Source organism: Alternaria incomplexa (assembly GCF_024043165.1).
Source record: "Alternaria incomplexa strain BMP 0042 chromosome Unknown scaffold_15, whole genome shotgun sequence".
Taxonomy (NCBI): domain Eukaryota; kingdom Fungi; phylum Ascomycota; class Dothideomycetes; order Pleosporales; family Pleosporaceae; genus Alternaria; species Alternaria incomplexa.
Window position 1 is genome coordinate 668,865 of NW_026249864.1, and position 15,947 is coordinate 684,811.

Consider the following 15,947-nt stretch of genomic DNA (forward strand, 5'->3'; position numbering starts at 1 on the left):
GTTACGATGCAAACCAGCGTCGGTGGGTCTCGGGCCGTGCGCCCAGATTCCCCACAATGGCTGAACCCCTCTTCACCCACCGCATCAATGCCCTGTCATGTACAAACAAGCTTTCGCCATGCCAAAGTGCTCGATCAGACGCGCATATTGCGAATGACGCCTTCAAGTAAGAGCTGCTGATTGCTCCAGCCGCACCTCCCTCGTATCGCCCATCTTTCCCCTCACTAAAACCGGGCGAGAAGAAGATTCAATATTAACCTGCAGTATGCAGTGATCATCGTCAGGTACACCCGACGACTAACTATTAGTTCCCGACCAACACACTCAGCTTACGCTTCCCCGGCTTTTTGCCACTTCAGATGTTTCCGGGTTCCTGGGACTCTTGCTTGGAACCACCAGGGTACCCGGTGGACAAACGTGCGTGACGTACAGCACGTTGATTCGACACGTGCTTCGATGTACAGGTCCTTGATACACAGCTGAGCATCATTTCGTACTTCCAAGTCATAGAGATGCTCGTCAGCTATCCGGGTCTTTGGTACCGACGATTTACGTTTCTCGGTCATCATCAAGTCCATGAGAGAAAGACTTTTGCCAAGTGCGCTTCCAATTCTCTTCTCCACACCAGAAGATCCGGTTGGCTCATAGTCTACTCCCCCACTCATCGCTTTTCATGGCTTGCGTACACATACTAGATGCATTCCCTTCGTTAGTCATTAGACTCGTGGACTCGTGGATACTGGTAGCGTGGCAACTGCATGCATGCATGCTTCCATGGGACGACTTGATCTGGACCCGCATCGACATGCTTGACCTATTTTTGTCATTTGATACTCAACCTGCTGTACGAGGCCCGCGGTGTATCTTCTTCTAAGCCATCGTGCGAGATGTGCAAGGTACTACGGATCGCTTTGTCGATCATCCGGGCCACCAGAGAATGACTCTGCCTCGTTTCTCCGCACAGGATGACAACGATGCGTCGATTATGTGTATGTTGAGAAGCTAGGCTCGAGTATAAAGTAACCCTATAGTCGCGCTTTGAAAGCATCATCAGCCTTCATAGTCTGCAACAGTCTAGCCGATACTCTTTCGCTACAAGTCGAAATCTATCGTCAATTGCTTTACCTTCACTCTCGATCACTCAAGTCTTTAGCCCAGAATGCTCTTCAAGAATATCCTCGCGCTCGCTGCTTCAGCTTCTCTCGCTGCTGCTTTCCCCGGTTACTCCGCAGTGCCTCCCAAGTCTTCTTCCAGCGCATACGTGCCCCCTCCAAAGACTTCGTCTGCGCCTCCTCCCAAAGAGACAACAATCTGCACTCCGTGTAAGTGTTTACGTATAGCTTCCTGTGATCTTGGATTGACTTTTCTCAGCCACATACGTCAGCTCCAGCGTCGGCGAGGGCAAGACCACCTATTTGTCTACCAAGACTGTGGTCATTCCTGTCACCACTGTTACTGAGAAGCTCTCGACCGTCACAGCACCTTACCCATACACCACTACCGGCACCAGCACCAAGACGGTCACGCAACTCACTACCTACCTCACTACCAAGACCTACTCGACTGTGACTACCATCTACAACACCAAAGTAGAGAGCGAAGTCAAGTCCGCTACCAAGGTTGAGACCGTGCCAGTTGTGTAAGTATACGATCACGATTTCTCAGAGTGTTCTTCGGGCTAACACTGATACAGCTCCACCGGAACTTCCTACAAGACTAGCGTCTCCACTGCTAAGGAGACCATCACAAGCTCAAAGACCACTGGGTCTGTCGTCACGGAGACTGCAAAGAAGCCGACCACGTACATTACAACTGGCACCACCACAGTCTGCACAACGTCCAAGGGCGGCTATGGCGACGGCTACTAAGCCTTGATCTTTCGCGCATAAAGGAAACTAGCAATGCAGCTAGCAGGACCGATGAACTCGACTGATTGCGACGCAAGCTCCAACTGCGGTACACTCCTTGTGCAGGGACTATGTTTTGAGCGCGTTGATTCACGACCCATTTCGATTCTTGAGTCACTCCTTAGACTACCATCTTACCCAGCGATAGAGCTGCATCCATAACAATAAACATATTTTGGCAAAAGAGAGAGCAAAGACGCGAATCCAAAACTTAAAGCTTCTAACTTCGATGATGTCAAAGCTCTAAAGCTGTGTTATCCTGAGATGAGGCCAGATGGTGAAGGCCAAATCACGTACAAGTCCGCTCATATAACCAACGGATAAATCGCAGCAAATCACCTCGTACATTACCCCCATCCTCACTGTAAACCCAGTCCTCAATATCTCGACCTATGCTGCGGTCGCTCAGGACCCTGCATCATAGCCAACCGCGCAGGGTTCATGCCAAACGTAGCGGCCTCAGAGGGCTCGTCTGCTGCAGCAGCCTCCTCTCCAGTCTCGGCGTCATCGCCGTCCTTCTTGCCCGACTTGGCCTCCTTCTTCGCCTTGCGTTCGCTCTGCTTCATTTCGAGTTCCGTCTTCTTGACGCGGTCGCGGGCACGCTCGTCGTGGAGCTTCTCGTTCTTGGCGGAGATTTTGGACTTGCGGGCTTCGCTGTTGCCGCCACCTCCTGCGCTGTTGGGTGGTGTTAGTATGTGTTCTATTACTTTGTGTTGGGTGGTAGGGGACCAGGGATGCGCGTAGAAGACCCAGAGGATTCAAATCTTACCTCAGCTCAACATTGATCTTCCTTCCCTCCTTCTTCTTGGGGTCGGCGAAGAGGGAGTGGTGGTACTTCTTCAAGCACGTCACCATACGGTCGTAGCGGTCGAATTCGATGAAGCAGGTGCCCATGAACTTCTCAGTGCCCTTGTATGTACGGAGACGGATGTCGGTGGGCTTGATCTTTTCGAAATGCTTCTCGATTTGCTCTTTCGTAGCACTGTAGGGAAGGTTGCCTGAAGTTGTATGTCAGATGGGTATGATAGATCGGAATGTGCACAAGACGTACCGACGAAGACGATGAAGCGGCCCTTGTTAGCCTCGACTGCGGCTTGGGCTTCCTCTCCCTCTACCTCGACTTCGGCGCCACCCTCGATGTCTGCATCTATGTCCTCTGCAGAGGCTTCACCGTTGGTCTCGGCTTTGGGCTCTTCAGTAGAGGTTTCGCCATTGGTCTCTGCTTCTGCCGCCTTCTTTGCCTTCTTCTCTTTTTTCTCCTTCTTCTCCTTCTTCTCTTTCTTCTTCTCCTTCTTAGCAGCCTTGGAGTCAGAGTCTGCGCCGTTTGTCTCTGCTGGTGTGTCTTTAGCTACGCCATTCTGTTCCTCAGCTGCGTCTTTCATAGGTGTGTCCTCAGATGCGGCAGCGTCTTTGCTCTTCTTCGACTTCTTGTCCTTCTTCTCTTTCTTGGACTTCTTTTCCTTCTTCGCAGGCGCATCTTCGCTGGCATCGGGCATTGGCTCGTCATCGTTGACGCTGATGAAGTTCTCCGAGGACTTCATCTCATCGATAAGATCAGCCTCCTGCGCATCCTCAGAGACATCCGCATCCTTGGACTTCTTGGACTTTTTCGATTTCTTTTCCTTCTTCTCCTTCTTTGCGTCTTCTAAGGCGTCCTCGACGGCCGATGTGTCGACATTGCCCTTGGACTTCTTAGACTTCTTATCCTTCTTGTCTTTCTTTTCTTTCTTCACCTCGGTCGCTTCGACTTCAGGCGCATCCTGGACATTGTCTGTCTTCTTGGATTTTTTGGACTTCTTCGGCGCATCTTCTGCTGCCTCGGCGTCGCGCTTGCGCTTCTTCTCGGGGGTGTCAATTTTAGATTTGGACATGGTGGGCGCGCAAAAATGGTGTAGATCTGTAGGAGCGTCGCGAAACGAGAATGGAGATCCTGAACTTTTTCTGCCGGGCGGTCGCGCAAGATTGTCTTGGCGCGTGAACTACGGCATCGATGCACCCCTCAAGCGACAGAATTGCAGTCGCAAAGCATCATGCGGCCCCCGGCGCATCGAGCAAAGCTCCCACACGGCTCGCTGAGGCCTCCGACATCGCGTACCTCTGACCGCCCATGTCCACGCCAATTCTCGAACAAACATCCCCGCCAATTTCTCGTCGCGCACCAGGGCTCGCCCCGGCCACAGCTACCGTTCCTATATCCCTCGGGCCAGCACCTCTCCAATGGCCAACTACAACGTCTGTTCTCCATTAGCGCCAACCACAAGAAATTCATAAAGGAGACGGCGAAATTGAGTGTGCGATACAGCATCCTCATCTTCCTCCTCTCATCATGCGTCAGTATCGCAAGTCTGGGCATATTGAGCGAGCAGCAAGAGCGGGCGTTTCCGTCGCCGCATGAATGGAGTCTGATTACACGATTCAGGTTCCGGCGAGGAAAGTGGTGGCAGGTGCCCGAAAACAACGAGGAAGAGGGTTTCCCCAACTGGGCGCGGGTCTACTCAGAGCTGGAATATGCGCTGAACCGATTGGAACACCCGAACAAGGATGGCGCGGGTTTATTTGACCAGGAAGAGGGAGGGATTATGGTGCCTGGCGTAGGCAAGGCAGGCTTCGATCTGACGGCCAAGAGCGAGGAGTGGCGACAAGGGTACTACGAAGTCTTGATGGGCATGGGTAATGCTGCAGAGAGGTTAGATGGATGGGTGACGGACAAGTGGAGGAGAAACGTGTGGGCGCCAGAATTCATTCAATCGCCCTCGAATCCACGACCGAAAGCTGTTCTTCCTGGCATGCCCGAGCCACCAGATGAGGAACATCGCTTTCCCGCGGCGGAAGCACCAGAGACGTTCTACCTCAAGGTCATCACCTCCAAGGGGTTTACAACATATCAACGGCTATCAGCTGCGCTGAGCTATGCCGACTGGCTCAACTTCAGAAAGCTCCCCGACTCGGCGGAGGAAATGTATAGATGGGCACTTGACATTGCTATTGCAGGCCTACCCACACCCGAGCCTTCGACAGTCATCGACCGAGACAGTGCCATTCTGTCGTCTACGACACCCAAGGAAGCAGTAACACCAAACATCCTCTACGCGGCGACAAACCTCGCTACCTTTCTAGCGGAACAACGAAGAGTCTCGTCCGCACTCCCAATCTTCGTCTCGCTGCTCCGTGCTCGTATCGAAGCCCAGGAGGCGCATCTTCCTATGGTTCAGGCACAAAAGGACTCTACTCTCATCGGTACTTTGTTCAGCTTACTGCGTGAACCCGACTATCCAGGGGTACCACCCTCAGGCGACGAACCACTCCTCCGCAGAGAAAGCGACCGCTGCGAAGAAGCCGCCTTGAAGAACTATATTGGCGAGATCCTTTTCGCGACAGCCGGCAACTCATCTAGTCAACGCCAACAGGGCCTCTCATGGGTGCGCGATGGTGTCTCTACCTCCAAGCTCGCGCAATCGCTCGAACCCATACGCGCCAACGACGACCTCCGCAAGAAGTGCGAAAAGTGCGAGGAGGTCGGTCTCGAATCGTGGGGGAAGATCATGACTTATTTGGCTGCTGAGGCCCGCGAGAAGCGGGATCAGGCGAAGAGTGGAGGTCTGAAGGGGCTGGTGTGGAAGGTCAAGGGCACCAAGGCCCTGGATGAGGATGTGGAGAACCTAGAGGGTGAAGAAGAGGGCGTCATTCTTCGGCTCAACAAGCTCAGAAGCAAAATGCTCAAGGAGGAGTATGAGGAGATGGATCGCAAGTTTGCGCGAACCTTTGTATTCTAGCAACTGGCTGTAGGATATGACCCATGGAGCTGTACAACAGCTACGCCTGCGTAGTTCTGCCAAGCGCGACCGGCAATTTTACCCAAAGCCCTCTCACAGCCCCTGCATCAGTTCTGCCAGTGCAACTTATCGCATGTGCATACTCAACATCACCATGTTTCAGACGTGGATCACTTTAGCCTTCACCCTATCAATGTCGGCACATCCCTCTGGCGCGGATCGCCACATCCGGCTCGCTATCAGGGCCCTAGCGCTCGAGAACCAATCATCCAAGCCACACCCGCTGTCAATTCCAACCGAACCGAACGCTTGCTTTTGGTCACCCATCAACTGTGTTCGCACGTGTGCCGGCCTCCCCGACTATTGGCGTGGGCAGCTGATTATTGCTTGGGAACACAGGCGAATTAGTATGAGTATGTCTGCCATGCATAGACGGTATGTCGCTAGCGCATGGGGTTTGGTGGAGGAGAATGGGTGGGTAAACCGTTCGTCTGATGCGGTTGTGAAGGGGGTGACTCGGTAGTCAGCTGGGCGTAGGCGTTTGTATAAGAGAAGCAGTGATTCAGCAGCTGGCTGTTTCTTGTCGCAAACACACACACAGATCCCATTCACAACCACTGCCTTCGTTATATATCTAAAGACGACACGATGGCTTTCAGACCGCTTGTTGCGCTGGCTACCATGGCCGTATCTTTGGTCAGCTGCGCGCCGCTCGCACTCAACGAAAGGCAGGCGCCAGATGGCGTTCCCGATTATGTACTCAAATATGGTACGCAGTGATACTCGATCTTGCTTCGCTGTCTGTAATTGTACATCCGATTCGACTAACTGCTCTTTAGCGCCCATCGTCTACCTTCACTCACAGGATGCCTACTATCCCACCGATATACAAACATTCCTGAACCATACGACTCCGCGAGTGGAGTTCAACGAGGTTTCTGGTCCTTCAAAGCCCCTAACTACGTCCAACCTCGATCAGATGGGCAGCGACGTCTGGCTCACATCCAACGACGATGTGACCAAAGATCCTACATGGATCAAGGGCACAAAACCCAACGCGCAGGGCAAGACCGAAGGGGCGACCACAGCGGCCGTTATCGTGAACGACAAGGGAAATGGCAACGTTGATGCTTTCTACATGTACTTCTACGCCTACAACTACGGCGGCGAGGTACTAGGATGGAGCAAACTGAACTTTGGTACGTCCTTCCCCCCATCCATACCAGGACACTGTTCAGTTCTAACACTCCAATAAGGCAACCACGTAGGCGACTGGGAACACGTCATGGTCCGCTTCGCAAACGGTTCTCCCGAGGCAATATGGTACTCTCAGCACGCAAACGGGCAAGCCTTCCGCTACGGCACCGTCGAGAAGACCGGCGACAGACCCATCGCATACTCCTCCAAAGGCTCGCATGCCAACTACGCCATCTCCGGAACCCACGACCACACCGTCCCCAACCTCAATCTTCCGGGCGGCGTCTTGGAAGACTACACAGACAGAGGTGTGATGTGGGATCCTCTCCTATCGGCCAACTTCTACAAATTCGACGCCGGAAAGTCCGCTTTCTCGGCTTATGATGGTCAGGCGCCGACGGCGTGGTTGAACTTCAAGGGCAGATGGGGCGATGAGGAGTATCCCGAGAGTGATCCGAGACAAGTCAAGCTGTTTGGTCAGGCTAAGTTTTCGGGTGGACCGACTGGACCTGTGGACAAGCAGCTGAACAGGGAGAAGACCTGTCCGGATAACGGTCAGCTTTGCATTCTGAGGAGTATCCTCGTGCCACGGAGTAAGGCTACGGATGAGGTTGCGCAGGATGGGGATGTTGTTCTGGCATGATGAGTGCGAGACAGTGATTTCATGAATCTGTTCAATTACTTCCACGTAATATATAATGATATTAGGACTTTCAACCAAGCACATACTTCGTTCTGCTGGCTGCAACACAAGTACAATCAAGTTCCCCAGAGCCATTGAGGCTGTACCGTCCTCTTCTGTGTGCCCTGAGCCCAATAGATCGCCCCAGATCGCCCCAGATCTAGTATAACGCCGTACAAAAAACTTAGGGGTATCATGATAATGACTGACTGAAAACTCAAGTTCCAAAACGAATGATCCGCCGATACTTGGAAACACCCGGAATGACAGTAAGCTGCACGCAACCCAATAATAGAGAACCATTGATAAAATAGGAATTGATGATATAAAAGGTCAAAGCACGATGACTCGAGACACAGTGAGCTGACGCGAGCCACGTAGCACTGTTGAAACGCCACAGTAGTACGACGACGTGGAGAAACATTGACGCATCACCACGGCTCTGAATGACGCTGAGCTTTGCCTTCTTTAGTGGCTTGACCATTTGACACCTCAGCGTGACGTACATGGACGTCGTGCTTGTGGAAGTCATCTAGCGCGATCTCAGGACCAGAGTCCTGCGTGTCGCGAGAGCTCGTCATCGTTTCCTTGCGATAGGCATCTCGTCGCAGATGATGTTGTAATGGGCTGCCGGTCAGCTTGGATTTGACCGTACCCCAAGCTCTTCTACACTCGGAGCGGGTTGTAAAGATGTAGATGGTTGCGTTCCAGGCTCCTTGAAGCGGAAGTACAATTGCGGAGATGATGTTGAGAGCGAAGCTCGAGCGGTTTCTGTGCGTGAATTGGTACATGCGGTTGATGCTGCTGGGTAGCCAGACCACAAGCAAGGCTACGAACATGAGGAAGGCGACTTGGAAGTATGCCATGGCTGCAGCATGACCTTCTGCGGTCCGCTTAGCGACGGGACGCGTTGTCAACAATGTGGTCGGGGTTTCCGAGGTTTCTGCAGGGCTTGTCGCAATTACGGTCGCCCTGTACCCATTTCGACCTCTCGTACCATTGTGTGGATGTCGCTGCGCTTCAACATCCTCGATCTGTATCCTGGACGTACGAGCAGCATTCAAGGCTGGCAGTGCTTCCGTCGTCGTATCGTCCTGTTTGCTCGGCGTGGAAAGCAAACGGGTGCTCGAGAACGAATTGATGGAGCTTTGATCCGGCTCAGGAGAGACACAGCGTGAGATAGCGTCCTCTGGTTGGACGTCGCATTTAATCTGTGTCGTCACCACGATGTTGTTTGTACCCACGAAAGGATGCGGGGTAGTGTTCTCAGCAGCAGCAGCAGTGAAGGAGTTTCTGGCTAGATATTGGTGCGAGCTTCGTGAAACGGAGCGTAGCTCGGCCCTCTTCCTCCAGATCCGATAGCCGGTGATGATGTAGATGCTGATAGTCGTAGTGATAACAATCCTGGCGAGATTAGTCGTGATTGGCTTGACGTGGACCGGACTTACCAGGTAGGAGCGTAGAAAAACGCGATCCGCATCCACTCGACGTCAGACGATACCCAGCACCAAAGAGTTGCTGATCCAATAATCTCGTTTCCTGTTCTACCTAAGATGAAGTAGACGACGACTGGTAGTGCCGGGATCCCATAACTACATGCGACATACCACTTCTCCAAATGGCGAAGTTGCTGGGCGTCGTATCCATAGAAAAACACCAGGAATACGTTCGTAGCCATCGACAAACAGAAGAGGGCATCTGTGATCAAGAACCATTGGATCATGAGACCCTGGAACTCGCAGAGACCGGACGGGGGTTCAGAATCCTTTGGCAAGACTGCAATCGACATCAAAGTCGCGATGTTCGTCAAGATATTCCCGAATGTCGCGAAGAATACCAGACGGTTAATTGCTGCGCGATATCAGCTTTTGTAACGCATCAAAGCAAGTTAACGTACGTTTTCTGAAGAAAGGAAAGCACACAAAAGTAGTGATGATGATTGTTGAGCCTATGACGGAAAGTCCAGACGCCGCTCTCGTGGCGATGACTAGCGCAAAGTCTTTGTGGGGAGATAGTGGCGTAGGCATGTTTGGAAGTCGTCGAGACTGCGTGTTGTGCTTCGCAAAGAAGGGACTATGTGCCAAGGTTGGTACAATCTGGTGCGTGGCTAGCGTGTGAGTGATACTGAAAGTATTTCCCAGATTCACTCGAGTGCGACTAATCGTGTTTGGTAGTTATTTGATCCCGCCGGCCGCCGCAGTACTTGTGGATTATCCCGGAGAGTGCCACAGTATCGGCGCTGCAATCACGACGAACGACTTCGCCGACGAGATGCACAGTTTAGGCGAGGAGCCATGCGCAAACAGCCAGTATAGTCGATATAAGGGCCAACAAGGGTGGCCGTGGTCGAGTGTGGAGGATAACCGGTATGAACGGGATGAAAGACCTTCGAATCTGGAAGCGGGTCGACTGGAAACGCAGGACAACGTGATCGAGACGAATAATATTGACTTCCCAGCTAGGAGGAAGGACTCTCCGCCTGTAAGAATGTAGATTGCTTCGTAGATTTGGTGTACAACGCGCTTACGAACGCAACGAAACCCTTACGCACAACGTCGTACAGGGTCCGCAAGAGGAAAGGAAAGATGCAAGAAATGAACTTGAGCCACTATGTCGGTTCGTCAGTCGGTCTCCCGGCGAATGAAGTTTTGTGCACGGCAGTAGCGTGGTAAATCTGCTCCACAGGGTGTGCACAAGAGGCGCAGAAATGGTCAATAATAGCGTGAAGTAGATAAAGATAATGCACAACTCAATTCTTTCCTACATTCAAGTAGGCTGGTATATAGCTTACTACTGTCTCGAGCTTTGCGGAGCGCATGGTTGCCGTAAGCCATTGCTGCTTTTGGTAACAATTGCTGCGTACTGGCTTTCGTGAGAATAGAACCCTGTATGGTGGCGTGCAGGCTGTTTGCAATCCACAAAGCTGAGGCCAGAGAATCGATAGCAGAAAAATGATACCAATAGAGGTCTGCGATCTGGGAGGCACGCCGTCGAGACCTCGACGTGGGACGTGCCAAGCCAGCCCGTCATCTTCCCCGCAGCTCCACTTTCATCTCATTCGGCAGCTTTACCACTGCACGTCCTCGTCCTCCAAAACTGCGGTCGCGCCTGCACCCTCTGCCCTACAACAAAGAGCCTTCGATTTCAACTAGCTAGATGCGTACGGTATGCGCAGGCTGGACATGTAAGATTCAGATGCATCGGATCACCTCACGGCTACGGCACAGCCTCGGATGCTACGGCATCGGCAATGTGCAGTCTCGCAAAGACCCTTTCCAACTGACTGGTAGCAGAGATCTAGCTCAATACTATTCAGATGTTGGTTAGGACTATCGATCACCAGTTCCAGCATAATGATGTTTAACACGCAAAGAGTGCTTACGAAGCATACCAATCAGGGAACACATCACACACCACCAACCTCTCACGTAGTCGTCTGGTCACATAGCATTTTCCACTAGGCTGAGAGCGGTGGCTCTTTCTCTATGATGGAAGGTCATTCTCGCCTACGATGCCCTATCACAAAACTCCTTCACCCACCACTAACTATTACCCGGCGAATAGCATTTCACCCTCGAAGCTGACTGGAAATATGCAGCACAGTAGTCAAGCCTCTTGTTGGAAAGATAAGAGAACAAAGAGCGGTCTTAGATCATCGCATGATCAGCAAACGAGACACGATTCGGCCACCGCGACCCTGCCAGTGAGACGGATCATCCCGATACTCAACGACGAAGGGCGCTGACTATTCCGAGTCAACCGGTGTGTTCCCGACTCGCCCAAATTGATAGCGAAAGATCATGCGGCGGAGGTCTCGCTGCTGAATGGCAAATAGATTTGCGATGTTGCTCAAAATGGCAGTAGTATTGCTAGGGTTACCCTGAGTGTCGCCGGATTCGACCAAGTTCCCAATAAACACTGCCATCTCAGTACCAGCTGGAAGGATAGCCCTCTTAGAGGGTCCCGGGTATATGGCTATGAGTCTGTGCACGGAACTCGCTCAATTATAGGTTAATCTTCGGCACAAAAACAGATGCACGACTTCGCCGTTGTTGCTGCGGCTATGGCTGCACCCTTACATATCAGCTCTGCGCCAGATTGAGGGTCCAAGAACATCAAGGCACTACTACTCCTACTGGAACGTGACTCCAATTCGATCTCTATAGGACGCTTTCCACGTGACCAAATGGACTCAGGTCGCCAAAGTGAACGTCAGCAATCAGGGTCTTCAGGTACAGTGATCCAACCAACATGTGGTTCAGCCACAGAAAAGATTGATTCCATGCGCAAGAGGGAGTGCATTTCAGTTGTTTTATTCCACGCATGCCTGTTTGACTTCCGCCTATCCAGCGCCCAAACGACTTCTCACGTAGCAGCCACCGCAGCATCAGTAGCAACTGCATCCTCCGCCTTAGCCGGCTCCTCCGCAGATCTCCTTTGCTTTCCCGAAATGAGATAAATATTGGCGCGCACCTCCAACAACGGATCGTCACTCGGCTGTAACCCATCAATCCGCGGAATAGGATCGAAGATGATGCTCTTCTGCTGCTTCGCGCTCTCCGCGTCGTCCATCGTCTTCTCAATCTGTATCTCGCCTAGCTCAACAACACTCCTCTCCTCAGGCCATATTTCCGTCGCGTTATCCGTTACATCCCCTTCCTCGGCGACTTGAGCCAACAGCTTGAATCCAATCGGTCCAGACTGCAAACGCGGCTTCAACTCGTCGAACAGGTAGGATTCAGACTTTTCCTTTAGTGCCTCGGTGTCGAGATGCTTTTCTCCAGCCATAGGCACAATCCTGTACCTCACCACAGTAATCTTGTCCTCTTTGACAAGCTTGAACGCATTCACACCGAAGAACTTCTCCGTCGCAAAGCTCTCTGGACTAGGCTTCGCAGCCTGTAGAAACCTCGCCGTCTCGGGATGGCGGCCAAGGAACTCAGGCACTGCTTCTCCCGCATTTTGCCCCGTTGCCGCTTTGAGGAACTCCAGAAACTCGGCGCCCGTACGTGTGGGGAAGTATGGCGTTGAGTGCGCAACGATATCTGTGTGTTGCCTTCGCCCGTCTTCCTTGGGCGGTAGGTGAAAGCGAATGGCAATGCCGCGGGGATTGGCATTGGGGTCTGTGTCTGCGATCTTGGGGAAACCGGTGGAGGAAGAGAAGCGAACGGTTATTGGTGTGGAGGGCGTGTTGAAGTGCGGGGCTGTAGTGAGGTCCGAGACCGTGGTGCTGGGAGTAAACGTTCCGGTAAGGAGATGTCCTTTTGCGTGCGCTGGTAGAGGGTGTGTTAGCTATGGTTTGCGTTTGGAACAGTGACCCAGAAAGGGTTAAGCAAGGAGAAGGTGAAGAATAAGGAAGAAGTACATACCTGGTCTAAAACTGTGCGGCGCGCCACCAGCCATACCGCGAAGAGTGCTCACAAGACCATTGCTCGTCTCCAGCACCTCGGCATTCGTCGAAAGTGGCATGATCAATGCATCTACGAGTTCTTCGTTGATGCACTGCTCGTCCAGATGTACCTAAAGTATCGTTGATCAAAGCCAGCAACAACATAGACTGTTTGCAGCAAAGCGACTTGTCGACCCAATATATACATCACGCAGAAGCCCAACATGCTGCTTTGCTGAATAAACAGAGTCATCACCCCTAGTACGCATATTCCAAATCGCTGTACTCAACAAACCAAGTACCTTATCAGAAGTTCGAGAAGTAGCGAGATCCTTGCCCCCGTTCGCTAGTCAAATGTCTCACGTTCTATTGGCGGGTTCCGAGCTGACAGCATGCTTACATGCATGTTGCATCTTAACAAATCCTTCGCTTACGACTCCTACATGGCTTCCTTCACGTTTAGTAAGCCTAGCTTAGCCTTGAGAAGAATACTCGTCACGTCCAGTTCTCTGATTGGAGTTTCTAGACGTGCGAACATGGGTCCTACTTCGTATCAACGAGAGACTCGACAACAAAACCGGTTATCACTGCTTCGTTTTTTATCCAAGACCCGAGTAATCTCGTATACATGCAGAAATCATCCGTCAATCCTACTTCGCAGCACAGTTCCCAACAACCATACTCGCCCGCCTCCCCACCAAACCATCCACATACCCCAAAAACACTTCCAGATCAATCATATCAACCTTCCCATCCTTATTACCCAGACTAGGATTCGAACTCCTCATCAACTGTCCTCCCCAGAGAATACGTAGATACGCCTTTTCATGTTCACTAATACCACCAGTAGTCTCGTACCCTTTCCTCCGATAAACCTCGAACACGACTTCCGAACCCATGCCCACCCAGACCATCTGTTCGACCTGCAGGAAACTGAGTAGCCGGGCCAACGAACCATCGTGCGCAACGTTGTGTCTGTACAAGACTGGGCTTTGACCCGCTAGTGCGGAGCGCATGTTTTGTACCAACTCTGCCATGTAGACGCCGTAGGAAGCAGCAGCCGCTTGTAAGGAAAGCGGAGAGTCGCGGTAAATGAACGAGTACTCATACTGCCCCAAGCGATACACGGTATCGGCCTGGCTTTGGGAGACGCAGAGAGTGGGGTTGGTGATGTTACAAGGTAGGGCTTTGGCGTGGCATTGGCGGGCGGAGAGGTTATCGTAGTAGTGGTCGAACCAGGTGTGCCATTCTGATGAAACAGTGGGCACGCCGCTTACAGCGTCGAGAGAGGCGAAGAGAGGTGCTGTGGCGGTGAGATGTCGCGTCCAGTTTGCAGCTGTGCTGCCGACGCCGTAGGAACTGTAGAGGGCGGAAGCGGCTGGGCAGGAGTAGGATGGGGCTAGCGAGTCGATGGTGGAGGGCTGGACGTTTAGGGGCACGTTTTCTTTGGGGCTATACATGCCTTCGATTAGCATGCCGGCGACTTGGCTGGTGATGACGTTGTTGGAGACGCGCCAGGTTGTCTTTTCGTTGATGTTGTCTGGGAGGAAACCGAGCAGGTCGTGGTATACGCCGAAGAGGTCCTTGCCATGCTGTAGAGAGTCGTCGAGCCCCTCGCGGGTAATTTGAGGGAACTGGCACGACCCATTGAAACCACTCGCGGCGAAAGGGTTGATGGGATTGGTGTAGACGCTCCAGTATGTTGACGCCGACGTGTTACCAGCGGGATTGAGAGGCTCGCCGTAGTAGAAGAGACCTTGGTCAGAGCAATCCCAGGGATATGACTCTTTGGGGAAGGTATTGGAGGCATATGGTGTGCGCTTGTGATGGCGATGAATACTATGCAGAATGTAAGTTGATGCTCTAGATTCACTGGGATTATAGTACAACTTACACCTCCACGTACGCCAGCTCAAAGTCGTCATCTACCTTGACATACTCGTTCTTCCGTACATGAGGCATATTGCACCAGTTGTAAGTCCCATACTCCACACCAGCGGGCAGCTGTGAGCTGTTGAACACAAACCCATTGGTGCCCGTCCCGTTCAATATTTGGTCAAGATCACTAACCCAGCTCTTCTTGGGTGCGTACCAGCCCAGATCTACCTTTGTTACATTCTGGGCTACCGCTGTAGTAGCTATGGAAGCAAAGAGTAGCGATGCATAGCTGCGTGAGTAAGCCATATCGGTATCCTGAGGTAGCCGAAAGAAGAGCGTGAGAGCGGTGCAGGCGAGGACGAATGCTGCCAGAGCAGAAAAGACAGCATGGTGCATGCCTTGTATTTATAAATCGCTCAAGGCGCGATACCGGGAGCCATTGCAGATGCAGAAGGTCTCGTCGTTAATGACAGACGTTGAGAGCGGAACGATGGTCGCTGCGCGCGAGACATGCACGATGCGAGGTACGAGATGGCGATTGGTCAATGAGACAACGAGTCCGGCCCGCCAACTGGTATCTCGGGATAAGACACAACGGACATTACCGAGACTGGTCCAAGGCTTCGCACTTATTATACTGTTCTACCTTGATCCTAGCTATTCTTTTTTCTCCTAGCGGTCTTGTTTCTTGAGAGTATTGGTTGAGCAATACTAGCTTGGATGGTCACAGTCAGCAAGCAAGAGCAAAGAATGATTCATAAAATACAATTTTTTTACTGCTCCCGAAGACGTACGATCAGCATGCTACAATCCCTCCACCGATCCCTCGATCGCTTGCTAAATACACATTGAAGCTGTTCCCGCATTGCTCCAAATACTATCAAAGGCTACGCTCAGCGTGAATAACGTATCGACCACCCGGATCCTTTGTGAAACGGAATGAACTTTGTCGGAACGGCATGAATCTAGAATATACTAAACAATAAGAAAAAGGGTATGCGCAATTTTAAAATCAGATGAAAACACAAGCTTCCAGATGCAGACTGATATAGGAAAAGGCGTATGAGACCTCCAAGTGTGAACATGTACGGTGTGAGTTGTGATGGATGACGAAGGTTCAG

The 15,947-nt window shown here is 51.9% G+C and overlaps 7 protein-coding genes across 7 annotated transcripts; 3 read left to right on the plus strand and 4 right to left on the minus strand.

The window, feature by feature from the left end:
* Positions 1-1,159: 1,159 nt before the first annotated feature.
* J4E90_009302 (uncharacterized protein) lies at positions 1,160-1,643 on the plus strand (the record flags this gene model as incomplete). The annotated part of the gene is made up of 2 exons (XM_051438821.1): positions 1,160-1,322; positions 1,372-1,643. The coding sequence occupies 2 exons, from the start codon at positions 1,160-1,162 to the stop codon at positions 1,641-1,643; spliced, it is 435 nt and encodes a 144-aa protein (XP_051287484.1).
* A 1,112-nt stretch (positions 1,644-2,755) lies between these two features.
* Positions 2,756-4,016, minus strand: J4E90_009303 (uncharacterized protein; the record flags this gene model as incomplete). The annotated part of the gene is made up of 2 exons (XM_051438822.1): positions 2,756-3,837; positions 4,010-4,016. 2 exons carry the CDS (start codon positions 4,014-4,016, stop codon positions 2,756-2,758), a joined length of 1,089 nt encoding a protein of 362 aa, XP_051287485.1.
* Positions 4,017-4,302: 286 nt separating this feature from the next.
* Positions 4,303-5,680, plus strand: J4E90_009304 (uncharacterized protein; the record flags this gene model as incomplete). Its single annotated transcript, XM_051438823.1, is given in 2 exon segments — positions 4,303-4,307; positions 4,327-5,680. The coding sequence occupies 2 exon segments, from the start codon at positions 4,303-4,305 to the stop codon at positions 5,678-5,680; spliced, it is 1,359 nt and encodes a 452-aa protein (XP_051287486.1).
* A 648-nt stretch (positions 5,681-6,328) lies between these two features.
* J4E90_009305 (uncharacterized protein) lies at positions 6,329-7,520 on the plus strand (the record flags this gene model as incomplete). The annotated part of the gene is made up of 3 exons (XM_051438824.1): positions 6,329-6,449; positions 6,520-6,879; positions 6,937-7,520. The coding sequence occupies 3 exons, from the start codon at positions 6,329-6,331 to the stop codon at positions 7,518-7,520; spliced, it is 1,065 nt and encodes a 354-aa protein (XP_051287487.1).
* A 470-nt stretch (positions 7,521-7,990) lies between these two features.
* J4E90_009306 (uncharacterized protein) lies at positions 7,991-8,541 on the minus strand (the record flags this gene model as incomplete). Its single annotated transcript, XM_051438825.1, has 2 exons — positions 7,991-8,502; positions 8,538-8,541. The coding sequence occupies 2 exons, from the start codon at positions 8,539-8,541 to the stop codon at positions 7,991-7,993; spliced, it is 516 nt and encodes a 171-aa protein (XP_051287488.1).
* A 3,383-nt stretch (positions 8,542-11,924) lies between these two features.
* J4E90_009307 (uncharacterized protein) lies at positions 11,925-13,028 on the minus strand (the record flags this gene model as incomplete). Its single annotated transcript, XM_051438826.1, has 2 exons — positions 11,925-12,832; positions 12,929-13,028. 2 exons carry the CDS (start codon positions 13,026-13,028, stop codon positions 11,925-11,927), a joined length of 1,008 nt encoding a protein of 335 aa, XP_051287489.1.
* A 570-nt stretch (positions 13,029-13,598) lies between these two features.
* On the minus strand, positions 13,599-15,222 carry J4E90_009308 (uncharacterized protein; the record flags this gene model as incomplete). The annotated part of the gene is made up of 2 exons (XM_051438827.1): positions 13,599-14,787; positions 14,843-15,222. The coding sequence occupies 2 exons, from the start codon at positions 15,220-15,222 to the stop codon at positions 13,599-13,601; spliced, it is 1,569 nt and encodes a 522-aa protein (XP_051287490.1).
* Positions 15,223-15,947: the final 725 nt, after the last annotated feature.